Raw genomic sequence first — 13,289 nt, forward strand, 5'->3', positions numbered from 1 at the left:
ACCTATGTCATCTCATCCAAAATTTTGACAAACTTGCTTGAAAGGTTTTGGTGTTTTTCATTTGAAACCTATGTCATCTCATCCACATGCATCTTCTCGGGATTTTAATTCATTCTCCCGATCATATCTAAGAAACTATCTATCTATAGTGACCAATGCTCTGCTCAACGACAAGAATGGTACAATGGAAACTATTAGGGTGCATTTTAATTACAGAAATAAATAAACAAGTTACACTGAAAGAGCTCTCTTTAAAATTTTATAGAACTCTCAAAACAAAGATAAATTAACCCATAATAGAATACATATGTTTAAAACGAAGAATAATTACTTCTTCTTATCATGGTTGTATGAAAGTATGGAATAAAGGGCTTGTAGGAAAGTGAGAATCAATAGTACTAAGGCAGCAGCAAATGACAGGTAAGCCCATGGGGTATTGAAATAATTGCGTTTCAATGTCGCTCGCCATATGTGCCAATCAGTTCGGCAATACTTGTTAATATGGTGACAAACCGCTTTATAACGAAATTTCGTGTTGTAAGCTCCTTTGGTAAGCTTACTGATGTCCAGAGCCACCTCTTCATAGTTCCTGCTGGCACTCATAATTCCTTCATGTTTTAGTAATTTCACATCCTCTTTGGTATTGATGAGTAAAAACATAAAGATAACGAAAGACGTGATTTCGCCTGTATACTTACTATCATATTGCTCCAAGCTCATGATATTACGAAGAAGGGCGAATACGTCTCGATTGAAAAAATATGGAGGGATTTCTAGCACCCCATCTTCGCTAAATGTGATATCAAACAAGTCATTAGCATCATCCTTCTTCTTGAATTTCACTCCAGCCTCATGAATCTCTGTGGCACAATATGTGTCAGTTTCTTTCCCGCTTTGATAGTTTTCGGCTTCCATTTGTTGAGATGAAGGAAGAAGATGCTTGCGTAATAAGTCTAATAAATGTTTTACGTCGACATTGTGCTTTATTGGGATTGGATGAAGTGTAGGAAACATAGGATTGAAGAAACTTATCGCAAGCTTGTTGAGGGGGATGCCTCCTCGAGGATTTTGAGTTAGGTTGAATAAATATTCCAAAACAATATATGGAAGTTGGTTTTCGAGTAAGATTAAGTCATGTTGCAAACTAGTAATTATCCAATTTGTATTGAATATGGGGTCGTCTTCTTCGATCCTCACTTCTTTTCCAAAAGAGTGGAAGAGTTCAATTATAAAACAACCATCAAATAACATCATTTCTACAAATTCATCGCTATTGAGCTTGATTGGTTCCCCATAGCACCCACGAAGTCCTACCTCCATTGCTCTGATGCGTGTGACTGATTCCTCCAAAGTTGTCTCAAGTGTTGAATTTCGAGCAAGGAGGGCATATGTATACCACCTTTTTTGCTCTTCCATGACTTGTAGTGTTTCTTTGCCATGATGGAAAGGGCCAATTGATACCATTTGAGGTAGAAATTCATCTTCTTCTACTTTTCGAAATCTCGTGGGAATTTTGTAGATACAACGCCATAGCGAAGGCATTGGAAGGATTTTGCCTCTGATAGACTCAACCAGCTTTCTGTTTGCTTCTTCAATTTCAGGGGAGACGTTATAATTTTCGAAATGAAAAACTTCCATCTTGAGCCCAATTTGCTCGAAAAAAGAAGTCCACCTACATGGAATTAATGCATTATTTATCAAATTAAATACTGATTGCTTAATATGATTTTCTTAAAAAAAAAATAATTAAATTTAAGTGGATTAAGAGATTTATTAAAGCCGACCCGATCTGAACTAAATATTATCTTTGATTTTAGGCTCCAGAATCCAGATCCCATCTTCTATGATGTGTTGTTTCAAATCCGATTCGATTCAATCTGAAAAATCAATTATTTCTGGTTGGTTCTAATCCAATCTGTTTACATTTGTAGAAGTATACATAATTTATATATAAACTGAAATACATTATCGAATCAGTCCGTATCAGATCGGGTATGGTTGATCTAAAATTGATCCAATATATTATCAAATACGTTCCTTGAGGAAGTCGAAACCTTGATATGGATCCATATTTATCAGATCAGAATGAATAAGTTTATGGACCTGATCAGAACCATTTTCATCCTATTTCCTAACCTGTACACTGATCCGAATGCAGTTGGGCCGTAACAAAGCATGGATCTTTTTCTAAGAGAGTAGCTACTGCCACACCAACTTTTACCAACTATGTGCAATTCTTTGATGATTTATATAGGAATTGGTGTGGCATTGGTAAAATTTGGTGAGGGAATAGTAGCTCTCTCTCTTCTAATACCACAGCTTGATCAAATGGGTCGGTCCAATATGGTTTTAATTTTCTTTTAAGAATTATTCAATCGTTAAATTACATGTCCATTTTGACACAACCAAAATAACTAAGTATTTTGGTATGATTATATGAATTATGAAGCAACCAAAACAATTGAGCTTTTTTTTTTTTGTCTATTTCAGCGTTCAAACGTCAAGAACAATATCAGATTTTTTTTTTTAAAGTTGAAGTGGAAGATGATGGCATTTTGGATAGAAAAATCAAGGGTTTTCTACAATGGCTTAAGACGAGGTTTAAAAAGATGGATTGAATAATAGGGCATTTAGGTCATTGTTCATTAATATATTAGAGAAGACCAAGATCAAGGGGCATGTCATCAATTTGAAAATAAAGATTTTCCTCTTAAAAATCTTTTTTTCTTGCCAATTTCTTCAAAGATCTTCCTATCTTAGCAGTATGTTTGAGGTTAGAAACAATAAATTTTCTCAAAAATAAAAATCAATAGAGACCATTAGATGTGTGGCAGCATAGAAACATAATAAATTTTAAAAGGAGTATGAGTCAAGAAATTTACTTGTCTGGAGTCTGTTAGTCTTTGGGATGCTAAATAGAAGAAAGCTCCATCACAACCACAGATAAGATCAAGTAGAAATCACTCCCTATATTTATAGACATTTTTTTTATAAAGGACTTTGGACAATAATTTTATCACTCTCTCAAGTAAGCACAAGATTCTTTTCTTTTCAAACTAATATAAGTATAATTCCTAAACAAAATCAAAACTAAGAATTTCTTTTCTGTTTTAAAGGCAAAATTAAGAATTTTTTTCTTTTTCAAAGGCAAAATCAAAACTTGCAAACTCATCTAAGTATAATTCCTAAACAATAGATCTCTATGATCTCCATGAGAGGATCCACACAAACTATCAGCCCTTGACTCATTTCCATATAAAACTTTTAAGTGTGTGGAACTTAACGTGTCAACTTTGTCGACATTTTATGCTCACAGCTGAGGATAATATCTCATTACTATATAATCCATCCTCAGAAGCCCCACTCATATATCTTGTATAATGATTTTTTTATTTTTATTTTACAAGTTGAACAATAGTGGACCATCCATTTTCATTCTTAACTTCAATGCCACAATTGATAGGATTAGAAGTCTTAGAACTCACCATTTATATGTAAGGACATTATCAAAAAGCAACCATAAAACCATGCCGACATAATGAACTTATCAAATCAATAACTATCATTTTTCAAGTTCAATCAACTTCCAACAAGATATTTTTTTTCAACTCAACCAATATGAACACTAAACTTCTTTTTGATTCAGTCCTTGAAAAACCAAAAATAATTCTAATATTTAATCTTCGACACCATTCCTCAGATCTTTGAGAAATAACAAAAAAGGGTTCCCTCTTGAGGAGGAAGTTCAAGCAACCTCACCGTATGAGGAAGCATAAACTCCGCAAATATCAGTTAGTGAGTGTTGTAGGACAAGTTGATGAAGAATTTATGGAACGTTTGGATTGTCAAAAGTCCAAACGTAAGGCTTAGGCCACGGACCTGGAAGGACGACGGATTTAGAATCATCTGAGAAGACCCATATTTGAATGGAAACGTCCAAATCATCAAGATCAATAGTTTTGAGATTGAGTTTGCATTTTTAGGCTTGATTTATTCGTCTATCCTGTTTTTTAGGCAATTTTGTTATATATGGTAATTTCCGTTTTGTTAATAACTTTAGTTTTAGAAGTCAGAATCACAAACCGTTAATTCTCCATTGTTTCTAGGGTTAAGTAGTATCTATTTCAATACTTAGTTCATTTTTTTTTACTATTTTTAATAATTATTGCTATTTTGGGCAAATTTCGTGTTTTACTAGGATTAAAAGTTCTTTTCTATAAAAGGGGATGTAGTTGCGATGCAAGAACATCTTTAATTTAATAAAATTTCTCTTTAAGAGTTCTTTTCTCGTGGATTCCATATTTTAATAGTCTTTTATTGTTTCACATTGTGTCAATTGGTATAAGAGGGAGGATTCACCTGGATTGATAGTAGATAATGAAACTAGACACATACATCCTACTGACGATAATCATGGGATTGAACCTCCATGCAAGGCATTTGAAGAACAATAACAAAAAGTTTGTGAGATTCGTGAACTGCTTGGCGGACTTAATCTTAATGCCAACAACAAGCAACTAACAGTTGATGGGGTATGAGCCAAAGGAGTTCCTTGAGGCTAACCTGTTAACAGAAACATTATTGGATGCCATCCTCATCGTCAACTTGATAGCTATGATGCGTCTGAATCTTAAGAAGATAGGGAAATTGTGCCACATCAACCGGTGAGGCGAAAAAAGGAATACGATGATTATCGGTTAAAAGTGTTGAGATTTTAGGAGATTAGTAGTATAAAATCATTTATGATTCTTTCCTTTTTTAGTCTAATTGAGATTAGTTGTGAGATCATGGTTAATTGGGTATGATTGGGTGTGATTGTATGGCTGTAAATGAGAGTGATTATAGGTGATTGACTTAATTGTAGGAAATTCTCCTTTATATATTGGTTGTACATTAACAGATAGATATTAAAAAAAAAAAAAAAAAATGATTACCATTCATCTTTTTGAAGATAGTACCAGAGCCTTTCTTTGAAACCTTTGAAGAAAGAAAAGGAAAAAATTTCCCTTGAAAATATCAAACCAACTTGCAGAAATTGCAAATCTAGAAATTGACAAATCGAAAAAAACCCACAATTGGAAAAACAGAGTTCTCAGAAACTCACAAATGCCCATTGAAGCCTCTGTTAAATCTGCTGAATCTGTTGAAACCACTGTCATCTGCACGAGCATTGTGATTTAGACGTCGTGACCAGCATCGTGATCTTCATCTTCGTTGCATCTTTAATGGTCTTGCTGTGACTCAGTCTTTGAGTTTGCTGTACAAAGCCAAGTGCTTCTACTATTTAACTGCATCTTAAAAAAATGCAGGAATCATCAAGAACAAAATTAGTTCCAGTTATTATTCAGTCAGAAAGTACTTTTAATGCAGGAATCATCCTTACCGAATCCAATTATGATGTTTGGTCACAACTAATGGAGATGCATACTGCTGAACGGAATTTTTTTTCCTACATTCAGGGTAAGACAAAGCCACCCATAGAGTAAGATAATAGATATGAAAAATGGTATGCTGAAAATCAGAATGTGAAGAGATGGCTATTAATGTCCATGAGTCCAGAAATTATGAAGCATTACTTACACCTATCCACCGTTCAAGAAATCTAGAGTACGTTATCAAAGGCTTTCTATGATGGAAGTGATGAATTGTAAGTTTTCACTTTGAATCAAAAGGCCTTTACTGCCAGACAAAGTAGGAAGTCTATCTTTGAATATTATGGAGCGTTGACTGAGATTTTTCGTGAATTGGATCATCGAGATAAAGTAGTCATGAAAGACCCTGACGGCATTGCAGCATACTGAAAATCCATTAAACGACTACGTGTGCACATCTTTCTTGCTGGATTGGATGGTGATTTCGAACAAGTTCAATGAGAGATTTTATGTAAAGATCAAATTCTCGATTTGGAAGAATGTTATGCATTAGTTCGACTAGAGCATGGTTTGGAAGGTTCACAGAGTTAATGAGAGCTTTTGGCTATCATCAAAGTAATTCAGATCACACTTTGTTCCTGAAGAAGCAACATGATAAGATTACAACACTCATTGTATATGTGGACGACATGGTGGTTACAGGAAATGATCCTAAAGAAAGAAAGACTCTACAAAAGTATTTTTCTTGAGAATTCAAAATGAAAGATATAGGTCTACGATCTTGTGCATTCTAAGGTATCTGAAGAGTGCTCTTGGAAAGGGAATTTTGTTCACAAAAAATGCTGATCACCAGAGTATAGAAGTATATACTGATGCTGATTAGGCCAGTGCTGTGGATGATAGACGATCTACCTATGGTTACTTTACCTTTGTAGGTGGTAATCTTGTGACATGGAGAAGTAAGAAATATAATGTTGTTGCTCGCTTAAGTGCATAAGCTGAATTTAGAAGTATGACACTAAGACTTTGTGAGGCATTAGGGCTAAGACTCTTCTTATAGGATTTGGGTCACATATCTAGGCAACCAATCCGATTGTTTTGTGACAATAAAACAACATGTGACATTGCTCATAAACTAGTACAACTTGATCGTATAAAGCATGTCGAGGTGGATCGATTTTTCATCAAGGAGAAGTTAGATGAAAAGATTGTGGAGTAGCCTAAGATAAAATTAGAAGATCAACTGGCTGACATCCTCATCAAAGCAATCTCCTATCAAGTATTCTCAAAAATTTTAGGCAAGTTGGGCATGTGTGATATCTCTGCACCAATTTGAATGGGAGTGTTGAGATTTTAAGAGATTAGTAGTATAGAATCATTTGTGATTCTTTTCTTTCTTACTTTGATTGAGATTAGCTGTTAGATCATGCTTAATTGGGTATGATTGAGTGTGATTGCATGGCTATAAATGAGAGTGATTATAGGTGATTGACTTAATTGTAGGAAATTCTCCTTTATGTATTGGTTGTACATTAAGAGACGGATATCCCAAAAAAAAAAAAAAAAAGGAAAAAAAAAAGAATACCATTCATCTTTTTGAAGAGAAAGTAGATATTTCATACTTAAATGGGAATCTATATATAGAAGAATTCCTCGATTCGATCTCGGAAGGGGAACGATTCTTTGGGAGGATGAAGGTTCTTGAAGAAAGTTGGTGAAATTAGTCGCTTTCGATTGAAGAGTGGGATTGCAGTTTTGTGGGATCAATTACAGAGGAAAAGACAAAGACAAGGGAAGAACCTTGTTAGAACCTGGCGTCGAATGAAATAACTTCTTATGAATAGGTTTCTATCACCAGATTATGAACAACACCTATTTCAGATGTACCATAACTGTACGCAAGGTTCCAAATCAGTGCTTGACTACACAGTTGAGTTTTCCAGACTTTCAGACCATAATAACCTGAAAGAACTAGATAGACAACAGGCAGCCAGATACCTCAATGGGTTGCGACCATCACTTCGAGAGAGGATTGGCTTGCAGGTCTTGTATACTGTTGAAGAAGCCCATAAAATGAGTCTTAAAGTAGAGTCATTAGAGAAAAGATCTGGGAACTTGGGGTACTATCAGATGAACCCCCAGAATCATATTCTGTTACAGGTAGAGGAAAGGGCACCCAACTATCAAATCAGTCCACTCAACCGAGGTCGCAAGGAGTATCCTCTAAGAGTGCAACTGGTGGTGATGGCAGTATCAATTTTCAAGCATCTGGCAGATTAATAAAAACACACCTTGGTTCAATCAGACTCCAAGCTGGCTGTCAACGTGGTTAATGGTATGTGGAACTCCCCGTGGGGAGTTCTTCATTTGGTCTTGTTGATTTGGAAGTTTTTACCATGCTTCCAAGAAGCTTCAGTTCTTCATGTCTTCAGGGAAACCAACAAGATGGCGGATCATCTTGCCTCGTTTATTAGTACTGTGAGTTGTTTAGAAATTGATTGTGGGACTATATCTTGCGCTCTAGCTTCTCTTGTTTCTCAGGATCAAAGAGGTTTCCTCTTCCTTAGGTTGTAGCTGGTATGGGTTTGCCTTAACCCTGTTGACCTTTCAAAAAAAAAAAAAAACACACCGAGGAACTCAAACTCTCATGCCAAACCTACACCAGGAAATTGTTACAGATGAGAAAACCTGGTCATCGTTCCAACACCTGTCTAGATCACAGGCTTGTGAATTTGGTGGAGAATGTTGAAGGTGTAGAGGTGAATGATGATGGTGATGACGATGAAGGAAAATTTTATGATGGTGCAGAATTCGAAGAAGGAGAACAAGTTAATTGTATGGTGCAATGAGTACTTTATGCTCCCAAGCAGGAGGACCGCAGCCAGCGCCACAATATCTTTTGATCATGTTGTACAGTTAGTTAGGAAGTATGTGATCTGATTGTAGACAGTGGAAGTCGTAAGAATTTTGTGACAAAGAATTTGGTGGAGCATCTAAATTTGCCAATAGAAAAACATCTTTCTCTCTACACTATTAGATGGATCAAGAAAGGGCCAACAGTAAAGGTAACAGAAGTTTGTCGTGTTCCTTTATCTATTGGCAAGCATTATAGGGATGAGATAGTCTGTGATGTGGTGGACAGGGATGCTAGTCATGTATTATTAGGCAGACCATGGTATAGTATGGTGTTGATATCATGTATAAGGGTAAGGACAATGCTTACTTGTTCACGTGGGGGTCGCATCAGATTGCTATGATTCCATCAAAAGTGTCACCTCACAAGCCCTCTAAACTAGAAGGGCAATCTTTTCTGACTTTGGCTAGATCCGAAACAAAATTTGTAACAGATGCTAAGGATGCACAGGAGATTTATGCTTTGGTAGTGAAAAAGAAGAAAACACCAAAGGAAGCAGTTCCTGACAAGATAAAACCACTATTGGAAGAGTTTAAAGAGTTAGTTTCTGAAGATCTACCCAATAGTTTGCAGCCAATGAGAGATATTCAATACCACATAGATTTGGTTCTTGGGGCAAGTTTGCCCAATTTACCACTCTACCAGATGAACTTGAAAGAAAGCGAGATCGTGAGAGAGAAAGTAAAAGAGTTGCTATAAAAGGATTTTATCCGTAAGAGTATGAGCCCATGTGCAGTTCCTGCCTTATTGACACCAAAGAAACATGGGAGCAGGCGTATGTGTGTAGATAGTCGAGCGATTAACAAGATAACTATCAAATATCGATTCCCCATTCCTCGCTTGAATGATATGTTGGATATGCTCGAGGGTTCAAAATTGTTTTAAAAAATTGATCTACGCAGTGAGTACCATTAGATCCGAATCAAACCTGAGGAATGACTGCAAGATGGTGTTCAAGACTAAGGATGGTCTATACGAGTGGTTGGTTATGCCATTCTGTCTTTCCAATGCTCCTAGTACCTTCACGCGTGTTATGAACTAGGTCTTGAAGCCTTTTGTGGGTAATTTTGTAGGTGTTTTTTTTTTTTTTTTTTGACGACATTCTCATACTCAGTAGGGATGATGAGTAGGAGCATGTGGAGCACTTGCAGCAGGTGTTAACTATTTTACAGAAAAATCAGCTGTTTATTAACCTCAAGAAATGTGTTTCATGACTAGTAGTTTGTTCTTCTTAGGGTATGTGGTTAGCTCGAAGGGAATTCATTTAGATGAAGAGAAGGTTCGAGCTATCCAAGAGTGGCCTGCGCCAAAAACTATGAGCGATGTTCGTAGTTTTCCTGATTTGGCTAATTTTTATCATTCCCAAATTGATCTGATCAAATATGGATATGGACCCATATTTATCTGATCAGAATGGATCAGTTTATAGACCTGATGAGAACCATTGACAGCCTGTTGCACCTGTAAATTGGCCCGAATGCAGTTGGGCTGAACCAAAGCATGCGTCTTTTTCTAAAACCGCATGTCGATAAAGCGGGTTTGGTTAAGACTAGATTTATTGGCCCAATTTGGTTTTCAATTTGGTTTTTTAGAATCCTTTACTTCGTATTTTCGTTCAGTTATTTCTTTATAAATTAGATATTTTTTTAGGACTTTTAGCATAAAATTTCCATTGGTTTGTGGCAATGGCAAAAAATGGCTATTCGGTAAGGTGTCATATTTTAGGACAGAAATGCCCTTGCCTATAATTTTTCTAATAAATCCCTTGTAGATCTATGCATTCTCATGTTCGATCCATGATCTATTAAGATTTTCACCAAATGTTGTCAATTTCTTTCAATTTTTTTTTTTTTTAAATTGATCATATATTATCCTTATAGTCTTGCTACATTTCTCGTCCATAATTATATAAATAGAAAATGATAGCAAAAAAGTTTGATTTTTCATGGACTTTTTACTGTTCATAAAATTTAACCAATGTCGAACCTCGATGCATGAATGTATTATAACATCAAGCCTCAACGGTACCAATTATCGAGGTTCGACGATGTAAATATTTTTTTACTTCCAAAAATTTATGTTAGATAATTTCATCGAGGTTCGACAATCGGTATTGTTGAGACTCGACGCTATAAGACATTCTAGCGTCCAGGTTCGATGTTGGCTAAAATTTATGAACAAAACCATAAAAATTCCGTAATTGCGTAGATCTATATAACTATGGACAAGTAATATATCAAGATTATAAGAATACATAAATGATTAAAAAAAAAAAAAAATGAAAGAAATAGAGTTGAGATAGATAATCTTGGAGAAAATCTTCAATAAATCGTGGATCGAACACATAATTGCGTAGATCTACAAGGTTCACCATTGTTCCTCAAATCTAGAGTCTCTTTAGTGAATTCCAATTACTTATTGGTAGGTTTTGATAGACAGATTATCTCTATCTCTTTCAATGGTATAAAATGTTGAGAAGGAGGAAGTTACAATTTAGAAGATTATTTTTCAAGGGTTTATATATAAGAGAAAATTGTAGGAAAGGACATTTATGTTCAAAAACATAAATTACTGTAACCCTATTTTGAGTATTAAAGAAAAAGTGTCCTTTTTTCCATTTCCATAAACGTTTAGAATTTTATGCAAATTTTTTTAAAATCCAAAAGTGCATATTTTACAGATATTTAAATCCAAGACAAAGTTAATAAAACAGCTATGCATTTTGCCTAAATTCCTGAATCAGACATGGCATTTAATATTTAAGAATTGGACATACAGCCAAAACCCAATTAAGCAATTATTTTCTTTTATGAAGATGGTTATCTCATGTAGAGTTATTATATGACAGTACGCAACCATTTGGGTTAGGGCAATGTTCAACACCCTACACTTTACCCTATGCTTTATCAAACGTGTTTTGTCTTACATGGGTTAGAAGTTTTGGAATGAGCTGATTTTTGGTGAGGATGATCTCTACAGTTAGAAGATCTTCCTCACCAAAAATCAGCCCATTCTGAAATTTCTAGCCCCATGTTTACAAGTTGAAAAATCGTGGACCGTCTATTTTTTGCAAACCATTTTTTATGGGGTTAGAAGTTTTGGAATGGGCTGATTTTTGGTGAGGATGATCTCCTCACTATAGAGATCATCCCCACAAAAAATCAGCCTATTCCAAAACTTCTAACCCATGTAGGACAAAACACGTAGGGTAAAGTGTAAGGTGTTGAACGGGACCTTTTTGTTAAAGTAAGTAGTTATAAAGAGTCGTGCTGGAGTGACCTCAAGGTTGAACCTCATACTGCACTTCTTGACGTGAATGGTCCCATACACATTCACGTCAAGAAGTAGACACTAGGTTCCAACCTGAGGTCACTGCAGCATTATTCAATTATAAAATCAGGCATATGATCATTTTTGTGAAGAATAATGCTGAAGTGACCTCATTTCACACTTTTATGGCGTGGAAGTGAGTAGGAACCGTAGATGCTTTTCATTGAGATATGATTGAAAAGCATCTATGATTGCGTGTTAAAAAGGATGGATTGAAGACTCGAGCATTTAGGTCACTTTTCATTAATATATAAGAGAAGACTAAGATCAAGGGGGCATGTCATCAATTTGAAAATAAAGATTTCCTCCTAAGAATCCATTCTTCTTGACAATTTCTAGAATTATCTTCCCATCTCAGCTGTATGTTCAAAGTTAGAAACTACAAATTTTCTCAAAAATAAAAAATAAAAATCAATAGAGACCATTAGATGTGGCAGCATCGAAACAGAAATTGTTTATGGAGTGTGAGTGAAGAAATTTACTTGTCTATAATCAGGGTGCTTCTTCCTCTTTGGGATCCTAATAGAAGAAAGCTCCTGCACAACAACAAATAAGATCAATTAGAAATCACTTCCTATTTATAGACATTTTTTATAAAGGACTTTGGACAATAATTTCATCAATCTCTCAAGTAAGCACAAGATGCTTTTCTTTCTCAAAGCCAAAATCAAAACTTGCAAACTCATCAAAAGTATAATTCCTAAACCCTACATCCCTATGATCTCTAAGTCATCTTATTGAGTTCGGGTCCACTATGGATCTTATTTATGAGAATACCTCCTTAAGTGCAATCAAAGTTATCACATAGCTACTTAGTAACTGAAAGAACCCTCAGATCTAAGGACTACTAACTCATATGTATTTGCTTGTTTGAGACGATCTAACTGACATTAAATGTTTATTATATATATATGGGGAATGTTAATGTCGAAGACTCTATGGGGACGTTAACATTCTCCATCACAATTTTTTTTTTCAATGATACCCCTGCCCATTTTTATCTTTTAGTGTAAAAAAACAGATATATTTGTCTTTTTTTTTTCATAATAAATGTTAAGGGCATTTAGTCTTTAGATTTAAATTCTTGTTTACAATAAATACTTTGCAATCAAAGCAAATAAATACTTATTATCTAAAAGATCAACATACCCCTATTTTTTTTTCACTAAAATGCAAATTGGATAGGGGTATAATTTAAAAAAAAAACTGAGATGAAGAATGCTAACATCCCATGTATATTTATTCTAGGTGAACTTGTTTGGTTTTCTCCCTCTTTTTTGTATATGGACTGTTTTGGATTCTTCTTAGCATGTATCCCCATAGTGTAGCAACAATTCGTTCTTCTTCCAGCTTTTTGATGTTAGTGTGAAAAGGGACTCTCATAAATCTCTCTCGGAAGGCACCTTTTTGCTGAATTCCCCTTGGTAGTGTATTGGCAATCATTATGATGGGGACATTAACATTTTTGGTGTACATCCTACCGTACTTAGCATCGAGCTTACACTCTTGTCCATCTAAAATTTTGAGCAAAGTGTTAGCGTAGGCAGTTCCCTCCTCTGTGGCTCCGTATAGTATACTATCGTCTCCAGGTTCGTGGAACTCGTCAAAAATCCATAGATCCTAATAGTTGTGTACCCCTAATAGTCTGGCAACCAATTAAATGAAATGTCCAG

The 13,289-nt window shown here is 35.2% G+C and overlaps 1 protein-coding gene across 1 annotated transcript; it reads right to left on the reverse strand.

Moving 5' to 3' along the window:
- Positions 1 to 327: 327 nt before the first annotated feature.
- On the reverse strand, positions 328 to 12,152 carry LOC147389149 (UPF0481 protein At3g47200-like). The gene is made up of 4 exons (XM_086419747.1): positions 12,099 to 12,152; positions 5,384 to 5,449; positions 5,105 to 5,288; positions 328 to 1,672 (listed from the first exon to the last, which is right to left on the reverse strand). The coding sequence occupies exon 4, from the start codon at positions 1,636 to 1,638 to the stop codon at positions 328 to 330; it is 1,311 nt and encodes a 436-aa protein (XP_086275873.1). The 5' UTR covers positions 1,639 to 1,672; positions 5,105 to 5,288; positions 5,384 to 5,449; positions 12,099 to 12,152.
- Positions 12,153 to 13,289: the final 1,137 nt, after the last annotated feature.

Source organism: Akebia trifoliata, chromosome 12 (assembly GCF_017979445.1).
Source record: "Akebia trifoliata isolate Shusen 1 chromosome 12, ASM1797944v1, whole genome shotgun sequence".
NCBI classification, from domain to species: Eukaryota; Viridiplantae; Streptophyta; class Magnoliopsida; order Ranunculales; family Lardizabalaceae; genus Akebia; species Akebia trifoliata.

Excerpts from the sequence above, each read along its gene's own strand:
- LOC147389149 (XM_086419747.1), bottom strand. The coding sequence starts at position 1,638 with ATGGAAGTTTTTCATTTCGAAAATTATAACGTCTCCCCTGAAATTGAA.